The 15,269-nt window shown below is 30.8% G+C and overlaps 1 protein-coding gene across 6 annotated transcripts; it reads left to right on the forward strand.

Annotated features, from left to right (window-relative positions):
- The first annotated feature begins 7,365 nt into the window (after nucleotides 1-7,365).
- LOC123225565 (MADS-box protein SOC1-like) lies at nucleotides 7,366-14,083 on the forward strand. 6 transcript variants are annotated; one of them, XM_044649609.1, is made up of 8 exons: nucleotides 7,366-7,728; nucleotides 7,820-8,058; nucleotides 12,032-12,113; nucleotides 12,521-12,573; nucleotides 12,683-12,782; nucleotides 13,343-13,384; nucleotides 13,459-13,500; nucleotides 13,627-14,083. In XM_044649609.1, exons 2-8 carry the CDS (start codon nucleotides 7,877-7,879, stop codon nucleotides 13,738-13,740), a joined length of 615 nt encoding a protein of 204 aa, XP_044505544.1. In that variant the 5' UTR covers nucleotides 7,366-7,728; nucleotides 7,820-7,876; the 3' UTR covers nucleotides 13,741-14,083. The 6 variants fall into 6 exon arrangements, with proteins under 6 accessions (XP_044505544.1, XP_044505550.1, XP_044505543.1 ...); XM_044649615.1 differs by having other exon boundaries at nucleotides 7,366-7,689; nucleotides 13,580-14,083; XM_044649608.1 differs by having other exon boundaries at nucleotides 7,366-7,689.
- Nucleotides 14,084-15,269: the final 1,186 nt, after the last annotated feature.

Consider the following 15,269-nt stretch of genomic DNA (forward strand, 5'->3'; position numbering starts at 1 on the left):
TTTTTCAATTTCTGAAGAATTTTTCGATTGTTGTCATTCTAGGGTTTTTCAACTTTTAGAATTCAAATTTCAGTTTTGTTTTTTCGAATTTCACTATTTTACGATAGATCGACTCGTATTTTTCAGATTTCTGAAGAATTTTTTTATTGTTACCATTCTAGGGTATTTCAACTTTTAGAATTCGAATTTCAGTTCTGTTTTTTTTAATTTCACCGTTTTATGATATATCGACTCGTATTTTTCAGATTTCTGAAGAATTTTTTGATTATTGCCATTCTAGGGTATTTCAACTTTTAGAATTCGAATTTCACCGTTTTACGATGCATCACTCAAATCACATATAGAATGAAATCAAATACATATCTATATATAATGACAGATAAAGTACATTGTACACATACGCACATACAACAAATATATACATACGAACATATGAGAACGATAAACAAACAACGAGGTAACTAAATATACATCCGTGAGCTACTCGATACAGTGAAAATACAACTGCGATGCTAAACGTCGACGCATAGAGGTAGACGACTCTCGGGGAAAATCGTAGCTCCATGACAACGTCAAACACTCAAAAAAACGTAACATAAACACGCCACAGTCATCGGAGCCCAATCCCTACTGAAGGACATCTGTCGCTCGATACAAAGCGAGGGAATCACGTCGTGGAGTCCTCCCAGAAGCTATCCAAAAACTCATCGCGTCTAATAACGCGGGAATGAATATCATATACGGTCGCATGCGTTGCTCAAAAGACCCCATATTCCCCGAATATGATACCTTCGAATCGTATACCGTAATCGACCACTCACGAAAATCTATAACTCCGATGACCCAATGTGCGTTGTCGAAGTTTATAGGGATGTAAACCTATAAACAGTGACAAATTTTAGTTAATTATCATTGTCGTCAACCAATTCAATGTAATAGAAATATATTACACTATACATGATCGACCATCCCTCATGGTTTGTACAACAATCCCGGGGTGTACGCTACCTCAACCATCCTCTTAAAAAGCCCCAAAAACTTAAACTCGTCAATCGATGTTGTCTGCCAACTCTTCCAAGCCATCTCAATATGGCCTCCGAAGAATGTGTGGGCAGTCGCTCAACACTAGGAAACAATCGCACGGTGCTCGTCCTGGTGTCGATGTAATAAAGCCAAAAAAGAATCCACATGCTAAAATGGTATAAACAAGTTCACGTGTTAGTTATTGATAAATATATCAAACTTTTTACCAAATTATATAGTATAGACAACTCACATCGTTGGTCAGCCACTCGCGCAACTCTACAATAAGTCACCAAAAGTTGTCCTTCGACTTCGATCCGATGAAATAGATATCATGTGTGTCAGAAGCCGTAACTCTGGTATACCATGTGAGGAAAGATTCCTCACGCTCTAACACAGAGGATGGAATGGTCGGGAGTTACCGTTTCGCCCTCCCTCTGAGTGGATTTGTATACGGGGTGCAAACCAGCGGACCCTTTCGGATGATCCGACCACATGTTGTACGAACCAGCTGCATGATACAAAAAACTATTAATTCATTATTTCATTCTACATTACAATTAACATTAATCGATTTATTTTACCTTCTTTTGCGAGAATTATCCTGCACAAATTTTAAAAATTCGTTAGACATTCAAAAAAAAAATATGTAAACAAATGTATTCATGGAAAAAACATAAAAAGAAAAAAATACGAAATAATCAAAAAGGAAATGACAAAACTTAACAAATAAGATTGTTCGAATTCTAGACGTTGAAATACTTTAAAATGTCAATAATCGAAAAATTGATCGAAATCTAGAAAATATGAGTCGATATAGCCAAAAATGGTGAAATACGAAAAAACTGCAATGAAATGTGATTTCTATAAGTTGAAATACCATAGAATTTTAACAATTGAAAAATCAACCGAAAATAAGAAAATATGAGTTGATATATCCTAAAACGATGAAATTCAAAAAAACGAAACTGAAATTCGAATTCTAAAAGTTGAAAAACCCTAGAATGACAACAATCAAAAAATTCTTCGAAAATCTGAAAAATACAAGTCGATATATCGTAAAACGGTGAAATTCAAAAAAACGGAATTGAAATTCGAATTTTAAAAGTTGAAAAACCCTAGAATGGCAACAATCAAAAAATTCTTCAGAAATCTTAAAAATACGAGTCGATATATCATAAAACGGTGAAATTCGAAAAAACGAAAATGAAATTCGAATTCTAAAAGTTGAAAAACCCTAGAATGACAACAATCGAAAAATTCTTCGAAAATCTGAAAAATATGAGTCGATATATCGTAAAACGGTAAAATTCGAAAAAACAGAACTAAAATTTGAATTCTAAAAGTTGAAAAACCCTAGAATGGCAACAATCGAAAAATTCTTCGAAAATCTGAAAAATACGAGTCGATATATCGCAAAAAGATGAAATTCAAAAAAACGAAACTGAAATTTGAATTCTAAAAATTGAAAAACCCTAGAATAGTAACAATCGAAAAATTTTTCAGAAATCTGAAAAATACGAGTCGATCTATCGTAAAACGATGAAATTCGAAAAAACAGAACTGAAATTCGAATTCTAAAAATTGAAAAACCCTAGAATGATAACAATCAAAAAATTCTTCAGAAATCTGAAAAATACGAGTTGATCTATCGTAAAACGATGAAATTCGAAAAAACGGAACTGAAATTCAAAAACACGAATCAATATATCCTATAAACGAAAAAATCGAAATATTAAGTTGAAATTACGTCATTACATCGTAAATTGTGTCAAAAAGCTCCAAAATTCAAAAAATCAAATCTCGAATTTGAAAATTACATATGGAAAAACCCTAAAATAGAAAAAACAAATATAAAATTCAAAAACTACACGATCAGAAACCCTAGATAACAAAATTCCCAATTTACCCCCTTATGAAAATTCTTTTTTAAAACAAGTCAACTGTTATATGGCAAATTTCAGAAAAACCCGTTGTGTTCTAAGGAATCTCCCCTGGCTCCCCAATATTTTAACAAAGCTATTTTACCCCCCTAACCCACGGTCAATGTCTGCTGACCGTGGGAGAAATCGTTTGACCGTGGGAAATACTGTTCCCACGGTCGGACTGTCGATCCTTCGGTAGCCATTTTTGACCAAAATTTGGTTGTTTTGGCCTCCGATTTTTTCATAAATCAAATCTACATGTTGTATAACACAAAACCCCTCACCTCAATCAATTTAATGAAAACAACCAATAATCAAAACATTTTAAGCATTGTTCAAATCAAAACTCTAAAATTTCAAACCTCAAAATCTCAATCAAATCTCAATAATATGAGCAATAACTTGATTCAAACAAGATTACGGGAGATATACTAACCTTCTTTACCATTTGCGGTTGCCGGAAAGTAAGAAAATCGACGGAAATCTGGTCAACCATGGGATGACCGTAGGAAAGTGGGAAATTTTGAATTTTCTTTGAATTTGTACAATGAAATGACCGTGGAAAGTAAGGAAATTTGCTGTGTTTATATATGGGGGCAGTTTCGTCATTTCACAAAACCTGGGCATTTTTGCTTAAACCTGAATATTTTGGGCAGTTTTGCTTAGACCCCTAAATTTTGGCTATTTTTTTATAATTTCCCTTTATTTTATGTTGTGCGGTTGGTGGTGTTGGCCATTTCTCATTGTGCATATGCTATGCAAAGCTTCCTTATCCCTGGGTCTATATTGTAATCCTGAGGAGCGCAAAGATATAGAGATGATAATTTTGGACTTCTTTCAATACTACATTTCTAACTGATTTTGGGCTGTCTATATTGAAGAAATCTACGGACTAAAATGTTTAATACGAAGTATAAATGAGATGAGGATACTAATCTCTTATTAGTGACAACTCAAATTATACATATATAGTGACTTTCAGAAAAAATGATATGTTATATTAATGACAATGGAACTTGACACTAGGGTAGGTTTTCACGGTTCCTTTCTACAGGGATTTGCCTAGTGATTGCAACACTAATACCTTCAGTAAAGAATGAACCAAATGATGAGATGGAAATTAACAATGAATAACGTATTTAGTGTCAGTTCTTGATATGACCTCCTCTTGAGAACAAACCAATCTAAGAGTGAAACAACTTGAAAACACCGATGGAGTTGTCATGTTCCTCAACAAGTTTCTCAAGATTGACGAGGGGAGTTGAGATAATTGCAAATTATGTCAATACTATTGGGATGCTTAAAAAATCTTCTCAAGGAAAATATCAGTTGAGATATTGTTACGCATAATATCCATTGATCGCTTCCTGAGGACGTGACTTGGAAACTAATTAAACCCTGATAGTGTTGTTTTGAGATTGATTGGTATACTATAATCAAGTAATAAACTTTAATCAACATGGTATGTATGATCAATTAAGTTAACACATTTTAATACATTCTACTAAAAATGTCACAATAAGGTGGTGTCTGGTTGAAAGTAATAAAAAATTAATTCGATAATCTATCTTTTATTATTAACATTATTTCATTTGATTTGTCAGTAATAAAATATTTTAATAATATTTTATTATTTATAGTGATATAACATGTAATATAAAAGTAATCTAATAATCACCTTCACCATAGGTATTAAAAGATTTTTAAGATAATCTTGATTTTATTATAATTTTATCTTTATTAATTTTTTAGAACAAAAATATTTTTTTCTATCAATTAGTATAATAAGTAACATAAAAAATACTTTATAATAATTATCCCAAAGACATTTAAATAAAATAATATCTTAGTATTTTTTTATTACATCTAACCAAATAAAGAATTATTTATACTTATTAATTTTTATCAAGTATAGTAATATTTTACATTTATTAATCTTTTAAATAATCTATTAATCTTTCATTTCATTTTTTATAATCAAAGACTACTTAAATCAAATGTAACATAAAAAAGAAAGCCCTAACTGGCTCCTAACACTATATATATATATATATATATATATATATATATATATATATATATATATATATATATATATAGAGAGAGAGAGAGAGAGAGAGAGAGAGATATATATATATATATAGAGAGAGAGAGAGAGAGAGAAAGAGGCCAAAGGACTATTTTCCACCCAAAGTTTAGTTCATTCTCAAAGACCTACCTATAGTGTTTCAAAATTTTAAACACTCATCTATCACTCAATTTTTATTAAAAATTTTTATTAGAATTAATGGTAAGACTGTCATTTTATCGATTATATTAAAAAAGGCCAAACGACTAGTTCCCACCCAAGGTATGTTGTAATGACAAATTTCTACTATTTAACTATGGAAACATCAAATACTCACTTATGACCGGTTAAATTTAACAGAACCCTAACGCCTGAAAATTTTATCTTTTTTTGCCCCCCTAAACTTTAAAAACTAAAATTTTCCCTCAGCCTAAGTTTTAAAAAATGGCAGTTTCACCCTAAAGTTTGGTTTTGAAATCTCTGGCGACCTCTCCGGCTCCATTGTCGATGGCCTCTCCCTCCCGAAACATCCTCTCCTTCCGACGATCTCTTTTCTCCCATTTGAAGGGTCGATCGGCTTCGTCTTCGTCTGGAAAAACAAAGAACTTCGCCTTCCCCAACGAAGTTCTTCGTCTCTCAAGGCATCTCTAACTCTGATCGGCCCTCCAAATGGGAGGAAAGAGATTGCCGAAAGGAGATGATACTTTGGGAGGGAGAGGCCATCGGCAATGGAGTCGGAGAGATCGTCGCAGATTTCAAAACCAAACTCTATGGTGAAACTGCCATTTTTTAAAACTGAGGGTGGGGGAAAATTTTAGTTTTCAAAGTTTAGGGGGGTGAAAATATATTATATTTTAGTTTATTTTTTAATATCATAGAGAAAATGACAATTTTACCCTTACCACCGTTATTTTTAATTGGCCATGGGTAGGTATTTGGTGTTTGCATAGTTAAAGGGTGGAAACTTGTCATTACAGCATACCCTGGGTGGGAAATAGTCGTTTGGCCTTAAAAAAATTATAATTTTATCTCATTTTCACCTTTAGTTTTGAAAAACTCACAATGTCACCCTAGCTTCAATTTTTTAAGTTTTGAAAAATGACTCCCTCCCCCACATCCTTAGGGTTTTTTTCTCTTCTCTCTCCAACCATCGACGACTTTCTCTTCTTTCTATATTGTCGATGAACGAAGACCAATAAACTTAGGGGAGAACCAGCAAAGAACGAAGAATGAAGGGAAAGATGAACTGACAATGATGACGAAGAACAAAGGGGGAGAATTGGCTCTGAACGACAAGAATTGGCTTAAGATGAAGCTTTTATCGTGTGATTTGTCTTCTCCCAAAGTCGAATCAACAAAAAACGAAGCGGATCGTCGTTGTTGAGGCTATGATTACTCTTTGTAGATACTCCCCTAGGTTTGTCGTCATCAGTCTTCCCCTTTCGTTCTTCTTTCTTCGTCAATTCTCCCCTAAGTTCGTTAGTCTTCGTTTGTCAGTGACAAAGAAAAAAGAGGAAGCCACTAGTGTCGATAATGGTGGCCGGAGAGAGAAGAGAAAAAAAACCTATGGATGGGGTGGGGTGGGGCGGGGGGGAGGAGAGTGATTTTTCAAAACTTAAAAAATTGAGGCTAAGGTGACATTGTAAATTTTCAAAACCTCGGGTCAAATTATAATTTTTTAATATAACTAATAAAATGATAATTTTATTTTTAACCTTAATAAAAATTGGATAATAGATAGAGATTTAAGAATAAACCAAACTTTGAGTAAAAAATCCCTATATATATATATATATATATATATATATATATATAAAAGACACCAATGAAAAACACATTTTATACTTGTTAATGGTTACATTAAATTTGTATTAAAATTATAAAATCATTATTAATATTTAATATAAATATTAAATTATTTATATATTTATATTAATTTAAAATTTTATTAAAATATTAAAATTCTAAACCATTTTAAAATATTAAAAAGTTTAAAATTTTTTAAAATATCTCTGAATTTTTTTAAATTCTCAAAAATAACGTCCTTGATATTTTTTTAAGTTACAGTTTGCATTAATTAAATACACCAAACACGCTCAGTTTGCATGCCTCAATGAAATTGAATTGACAGAGGATAATGCGCTTCATTCTTTCACTGGCTCCTTGAGCAAATCATTATAAGATGATGTTGACATATTTTATCCATTATTATTACTATAGCAATTTTTAGTGCTTTTTTTGTCTCTCTTTCTTTTATCTGCTCTATATTTTTCTTAATTTTACCAAACAAGCTCTGCAGTGAAGTAATAAAAAATCAGCTTTTATTTATTTATCTATTTTTACTATTCTGTTTATTTGGGGCAAGAACTTCAGCTCTTGAAAAGTTGAAAGGGAAAAGTGGTATAAAGTCACTGGGAAATGCTGAATATAGAAATAAAAACATCAAGCTAGGCTTGTGGTCTGAGTATAAACAGAGGGATGCATCTAACTATCAAAAGATTCTCTGCGTTCTTGCCCTAGGGTTTTGGAATTTTCGCGTTTTTGTAGCATTTTGACGCTTTTCTCTATCTTCTTCTCAGGTTGTGTGGCATTTTCTTTCCGTTTCCTGTCAATTTTGAAACCCTCATCCATAAAATTATCTTGGGTTTTGCCTGACTTGTAAATCTGAAGGAGGTAGTTTGTTTCTGGGTTTCTGCGTTTTTATTTTTTTTGGTAAATACTGTGCTTAAAACAATCTCTGGGTTTTCTTTTTTTCAGAATAATTGGTGAGATGATTTTTGCATTTCATTTTTTTTATGATTAGGGTTACATTGAATCTGTGTGACTGAAGTTAATTTCATGTTTAAGTAACTACCACGCCATGGTGAGAGGAAAAATTCAGATGAAAAGAATTGAGAAGGCAACAAGCCGGCAAGTTACTTTTTCTAAACGTCGAAATGGGCTGTTGAAGAAGGCTTATGAGCTTTCAATTCTATGTGAATCTGAAGTTGCAGTGATTATCTTTTCACAGAAAGGAAGAATCTATGACTTCTCGAGCTCTGGGTAAGTTCTTCAAAATCTTCCAATTCTTGATCTTGTTTTTAGCTTCATAGCGAGAGCCGAAAGCAAGTGAATACCTGTTACCACCAACTAAATATGTGTTGTTTTACTGGTCGTGTGATGGAAGGGTGAGAGTACAATCATCATTTTAGGCTTTGAACATTTGTCATATTTCAAGTGAATACCTGTTAGCGTCAACTACTCCGGATAGCATCTTATTTCATTTGTACTTTTTAGATTTGGCAATGAACTGTGTAGATTTGCATATCTCAATGGGTATTTTCCTTTCTGGTGCTGTTAGTATCAGGTAAAAAGTAAATTTTGTCTGATGATCATGCCTGGAATTTGTCAATTTGGCTATCATAGTATCTTTCTGTATCATCTATATACTGATAGCCTCATTGTCTTGATGCTCTTATTGAGTTCTTTCTATCTGTGCCATGTTATATGTCTAGGGTTGCTAAAAGCTTCTTGAAAACTATTTTAAAATCTACCTCTAACTTTGACACTTTGTAATTTGAAATTTACATTAATTATTAATTAATGCTTTCCCCTTTTATTTTCATTATTTTCAGTGGGAACTTGCAATATGGCCTAAAATAGTGAAATGAAATATTAAATGGGTTCATGACCAAAAAGAAAAAGAAATGACTGCAAGGTGTCTCTTGTTTTCTCTGTAACTTGTGTCTTTGTGATGCTGTTTTACTGGCCTAAAATAGTGAAATGAAATAGTAAATGGTTTCATGACCAAAAAGAAAAAGAAACGACTGCAAGGTGTCTCTTGTTTTCTCTGTAACTTTTGTCTTTATGATGCTGTTTTACTGTTAATAAGATGATTTTGGTGCATTTCTGTCACAGTATATATTAATTATCTAAAGGCAATTGATGTAAAATTGTAAGCTTTTACTGGTTCTCTAGGAATAAAAAGTTCTTTTACAGATAATGTTTGCTATTTATAAATCCACTAATTAATTTATGAGAAGGAAATAAAAGATTCTCATTGTGCGAGGTATATATACATGGAAAAAACAATCACTTTATAGTTGGACCGCAAGTTTTGAATCATTAGTATTTAAATGCATACGTGAAATAACAATAATTTTTCAATACTAGATTAATTATATGTTGATGTGTTTAAAGTTCTTGATTCTTTTTGTAGAAAATCTAAGAGGGACATATATACATTCATCTTAAGTTTTATCTTATTGATCATAACAACACAGTGTAATGAGGTAGATACTCTTATTAGTCACCACTTGCCTTTTTATCTTATCTGTACTCTTTTTGTATATACATATACCCAAATTTCTTGAATTTTTGATAAATGTCATCTTTGGTTTATAACGGAATCATCCCAAATCTGGCTTTTTACTTATCAAACATAAGGAATCTCTGTACATAAATCATAGTTTCTCATTTTTATAACTTGTCCAATAATTTATGCTCCATTTATACGGTCAAATACTTGTCTTATGACTGTTTAGCTCTCTTCTCAACCCAATGACTCTTGCACTTTATCCACCCAAAGTTTAATTTAATTATGTATTATAGTACTCTTCTCTATATATAACATATAATAATGATTTCAATTCATGAGTTGCGGATACCACTGTATGTTTTTTTGATGCATTGAAAGCCGAATAACAATTTCTATATGTTAACGGTAAAAGATTCTAACTCAAGAAATAGGCTTGCCTGATTGATTTTGTTGATATTTAAATTGAGGGTTTCCATCTTGTTGCAATATGGATGAGTTATTTATAGTCTAAAAATCTGGTTCAATTTGTTTTGTTAATTGTTAAGTTTTTCTATTTTGTATGGTCATGGTTAGTTTATTTATGGTTTATAACATAAATAATAAATAGGATTGGATTAATTTGGTGTCCTAACTTAAAACTATGTGCAATTATTATGTGATTTAGTGATTTAGACTTAAAGATAAAATAACATTTAATTACATATTGACACATCATCTATATATCTAATTATGTATTCGAAAGTATATACCATTAATATTACTTTGGTATATTTTTGTAGTATTAAAGTTGATCGAATATTTCTGATTATCATCTATCAAAGATAAAAATCTAGAAATTCCGTAGATTTGAATATGCAACTTACTGATCAAAATCAGACTTGTACCCCTATTCTGGCTGTGTTCCATCACTTCAATCACAAATCAATATTTGTTCATAGTTATGTCTTTTCACTTTAATCACAATTTTAGCAAATATGGTCATTAGCTGCATTATAAACAATTTTTTATTGTTGTGTTAGTTCTATATTTTAGCAGCACAAAATTTTAATTATGAACTAGGTGCCTCTTGAATTCTAAACTCCGCATGGCATAAAAAAAATTTTAAAAAAATAGTTTTAACAGTAAGTGAAAAAGATATTTGAAAAACCAAACATGGAACCTTCTAGTCTCCTCACATAAAGCTAGTTCACCTCTTGGTTGTACATCTTTAGATGATGTAGTTTTTCTGATTTAACTCAATTAAGTTTTCACACTTTCTTCTAATGGAGCTGTAAAGGCAGATTCTTGTCTTTAAAGTCAGCTTCAGATGGCCTTTTGAGAGTATCTTCTTCACTGTTGGTTTACTAAAATCTTCAAGTTTTCTTTGGAATCTATGGTTTTTTCACGATATTTCACTATATCAACTTCTTACGTTGAGATTTAACCTGTTTGCTTATATTTAGTAATAAATATGGATCATGGTATTATGCCAGATTGCTAAATATGTATCATGCAAATAGTAACCTTTACATGCTAGACTTCTCCAAAAGTTATCTTCCTTCATTTCAAAAGTATAATATGCTTTATGTTTTAATCATAATACTATCAGCAGAGCATAATTATGAAGCACAAACATAAAGCACGAAGGTTTAAGGGCAATCTAACTGTTCCTACATCTATCTCAATGTTAGTATGTAATGGTGCTGCATTTTTTAATTTAATGCAAGTAAACATCTGGTCACTTAATTGAATGCTTAATTCATTCAAGTCCCTGTCTTATTTGCAAGATGTGTTGATAAAACTTGAATGAGAATGCTGGAGAACTGTTAGCCTTCTAGCATTAGATTGAACAATTCCCATCCCTCTGATTTGTGTCTTAGTTGAGCCCCCCCATCAACATTTTTGATATTGGGCTAGTAAGCATCTAAAAAGAAAGAAAGAAATTCTCATATTTTATAGCTATTTTCAATAGTAAGTTTAGCACACATGACAGTAAAGGCTGGTGTGGAAGCAGCATAAACATTAAGGGATGTCCATAGTTTACATGGAACCTTCAGCTGGGTTTGATATATATTTTTAATATAAGAGAAGTCTTATTTTAGTAGATTGAAAATTTGAGTCCCCATCAAACCTTATGATTTTTTAGAAAGAGGAAACAATGACCTTTAACTGTGAAAGTTGTCGTAGGGGATTTGAATGAGAGCAAACCACAAACTTAACTATTCAATTGACCCCTGTGGGGACTTGGTTGAAATGTTTTTAAGAATATTATATATTTCTAGAAGGTAGTTCAAAATTTGAAAAAAAAAAAAATCAAGCTCCTTTTAATTTAACAGTAGATGAACATTCCCTATATATGTTTATTGCATATGTTTCATTATTTTAAAGCTAATTAGGGAGAATTGTGTATTAAGATGATGTGCTTTTTCACTTGTGATTTTTAGAGGCTAGCTAGTTGATCGCAAAAACAAAGTCCTAAAAGAATTGAGATTCAGATGTTGTCTGTGAATTTGGTTGATGAAAGGGCAAAATTAGAGCAATGTAATTTACTGAAGTGAAACTCTATTTAAATTTAAATGCAACAGTTAACAATAGCCATGAATGGTAAAAATTAGTCCATTTTACAGATAAAAAGGTGGGTTCTTCTAGCCTAATCATATGAGAACACAATAAGCATTTGAAATTATGTTCAACTTCTATATGTATGTGTTGATGACAATTCGCATTTGAATGCCTCAGGATGGAAAAGACGATCGACCGATACTCTGAACACAAAAAAGAAGTGGTAGCTAACCAGCCTGAAACGGAAGAACACATGCAGGTTAGAACTTCATCTTTAATCAAGTAAATTATTCTATGATGTCTTTAAGCACAATTATGTATTTTTTGTGTACTATAAATAAGACAAACAAATATAATCCTTTCTGAAAATGGTACTTTGATGGGGAAGCAGTAGTCATAATCTCTTGTAATTTGATTTATTTCATATATTAGAGAAATATAGAAGCCACCTATGAAATACAAGAGTTTTGCTAGATATCTTCATCCTGAATATTAGAATGATCTAGCTTTCTGATGTCCATTTGAATTATTTGTTTGATGCCTTCAATGTTGCCTCATCATCTTTTTAACTCATTAGACAGAAGACTTGTAATACCTTATAATTAATCACATCCGTCTTAATGGTTTTTCTTGCAACAATTGTCCACATGGAGCAAATGCATGCAGGATGATATAGCAAACATGGTGAAGGAGATCGAAATTATTGAAGTTTCTCAGAGGTTCATAGCTAAACTGATACTTGTCCTTCAATGTACTTGGTAGTTGGCACAAAACATCTTCATTGAAGTGGTCAATTTTTCTGAAGTTTGAATTATATTGGTGTCTCAGGAAGCTTTTAGGGGAAGATTTGGGTTCGTGTAGTGTTGATGAACTTGTAAATATTGACAGTCAACTGGAAAGAAGCTTGTGCAACATTCGAGCGAGAAAGGTACTCAATGGCCTCAGCTATCAAATGAATTTCTTTCCCACTTGTAATATGCCTCGGGAGCGTTTGGTTGAGGGTATTAAAAAATTACTCTGATAATCTATTTCTTATTATTGACAATACATTGTTTTGTGTGTCAAGTAATAAAAAGTTTTAGTAATTTTGTTTTATTAATAGTAATATGAAAAGTAATATAAGAAGATTATCATCTTCATATTAAATATTAATAAATTATCAAAATAATATTAATTTTATTATAGTTATATCCTTGTTAATTTTTTATGATAAAAATAGTCGCATTTTCAATTAATATAACAAACAATATGAAAAGTATTTTAGAATAATTATACTTAAAAACATTTATGTAAAATAATATTTTAGTACTATTTTATTACATCCAGCCAATTACATATCTAGCAATTTTTATCATAATTTATATCTAGTAATTTTTTAGATAATTTATCTTTGTGTAATCTTCATTTTTTATAATAAAATATTCTTGAAACCAAACACACCTTCAATGTCCAAAAGCTAATAACCTAGCAATGATACTTTTGTTTCAGGCTGAGCTATATAAGGAGCGGATAGAGCAACTAAAAGCAAAGGTAACAAGTTCTTCATACTGCTTAATAAGCATTTCTTCACGTCTTCAAACACTTCTGCTTTCTTTGAAATACAGGAGAAACTATTACTGGAAGAGAATGAAAGGTTATGTTTAAAGGTGAAAATTTGAACTTGTCCTATATCCCCTCAAACAAAAATCGAACTTGTAACTTTTTTTTTTTTTTTTTGTCCAAAAGGAACATGAATCACACAAAACACTTCTGATTTTAGTTTCATGCAAAAGCCATGGCAGGCATTAGCTCCACAGAAGGGTGCAACCCATAACAGCAAAAGCTTCCAGAATTCAGAACTAGAGACTGAATTATCCATCGGACCAACTGAAATACGTTTCTTCTAATAAGAAATTCGGTATAAGTCAATGTGAATGAGACCATCTGGGCTCTTACTTTGGAATTGTACGTGAATTGTAACAGATCCCCATAAATGCTTTCAGCATATTGAGTAACTGCCCGTCTGAATTATTGTGGTATGTATGGTCAGTAAATAAAAAAGAAGAAATAATGTAGTATGGGCGGTAGATTACCCCCAAGGCCTTGTCCATCTTTGGTTCTTGTCAGCTAGTTGTAGTTCATTATTCTAGCGTTTAAAGTGTTTCAATTTTTGTATGTATAATTATCCAATGTATTTTTGGACAAAGTACTGGTTTACACAATGTTATATGCTTGGAGCACCTTATTTTATTCTTCTTCTTTTCTGCTTTTCTGAAGTAATTAGTGTAGTCTTTGCTTTGAGAATGCGTAGCATTTGAGAATTTAGGATGCTTCTAGTAGTGTTTCCAAGAAGCACTTCTAAAACTTTCTGGATTGCTTCTTCTAAAAGCATTGCGCATCTTTAATAGTTCCCTGAAGGGATTTAGGTTTTTTTAGGCCCAATCCCAAGTTTGATTGAAACAATAAATCTCTATCCTCCAAGTTTTAAAAAATTAAATTTCTATTTGTTATCTACCACTGTTTTGAAAATTAGATTGAGTTGACTGATTTAACTGATTAAATTAGAAATTATTTTAAGTCCAACCCAATTAATATTAAAGAGTGGTTTATTTATTGACTCGATCAAATCCTATTAAAACCTATTAATCTAATGAACCAATCAAAATTAGTAGAATAGGATTCAACAAAATTTATAGTATTTTTAAAAATTTTGATTATTTTTGAATAATTTGATTATTTTATATTAGAGTAGATGATATAAGTTCAAAAATAAAAGAAAAAAGAAAAAAATATATTTCATATCTATTGAAATATCTTTTATAAACAATGATTTGCAGAATTATGTTTTTATTTTATGTATCATAATATGGAGTTTTTTTTTTTATCTAATTGTTTCATTGAAATCAAGTAAATAATTGTTTTTCCTTAGAAAATATATGTTCTAATCACCATAGATCTGAGTATTTTGATTGATTTTGTTTTTTGTAAATTTTTAAACAAAATATATTAATTAATCTAATATTATTTAAAAATTTTATTATAATTTCATAATACATTGAATCAACCTATTTCCAATCAAATTGATCAAACCATGAATCAGTAAAATAATCGGTTTGATCACCGGTCTGATTTTAAAAACATTATTATCTACTTTTAATAGAAAATCGGTTAAGTTTTCCAATAAATAATTGTTTTACCTTTTTATGAAAATTAAAAAGCAATCATTAATACATAAAATAACTATTAAATTATTAATATATTTTTACTATTTTAAAACTTTATCACTTAAATTTTTAAAAAATATCAAAATTCTAACTAATTTTAAAATATTATATTTTAATAAGTTCTTTGAGAGTATAGTTGTTATTTTTAAAACTATTAAAAGGTTTAAAATTTTTTAAAATACCCTAAAGTTTTTTCAAATTTTCAAAATTCT

The sequence above is a fragment of the Mangifera indica genome, chromosome 9 (assembly GCF_011075055.1).
Source record: "Mangifera indica cultivar Alphonso chromosome 9, CATAS_Mindica_2.1, whole genome shotgun sequence".
Taxonomy (NCBI): domain Eukaryota; kingdom Viridiplantae; phylum Streptophyta; class Magnoliopsida; order Sapindales; family Anacardiaceae; genus Mangifera; species Mangifera indica.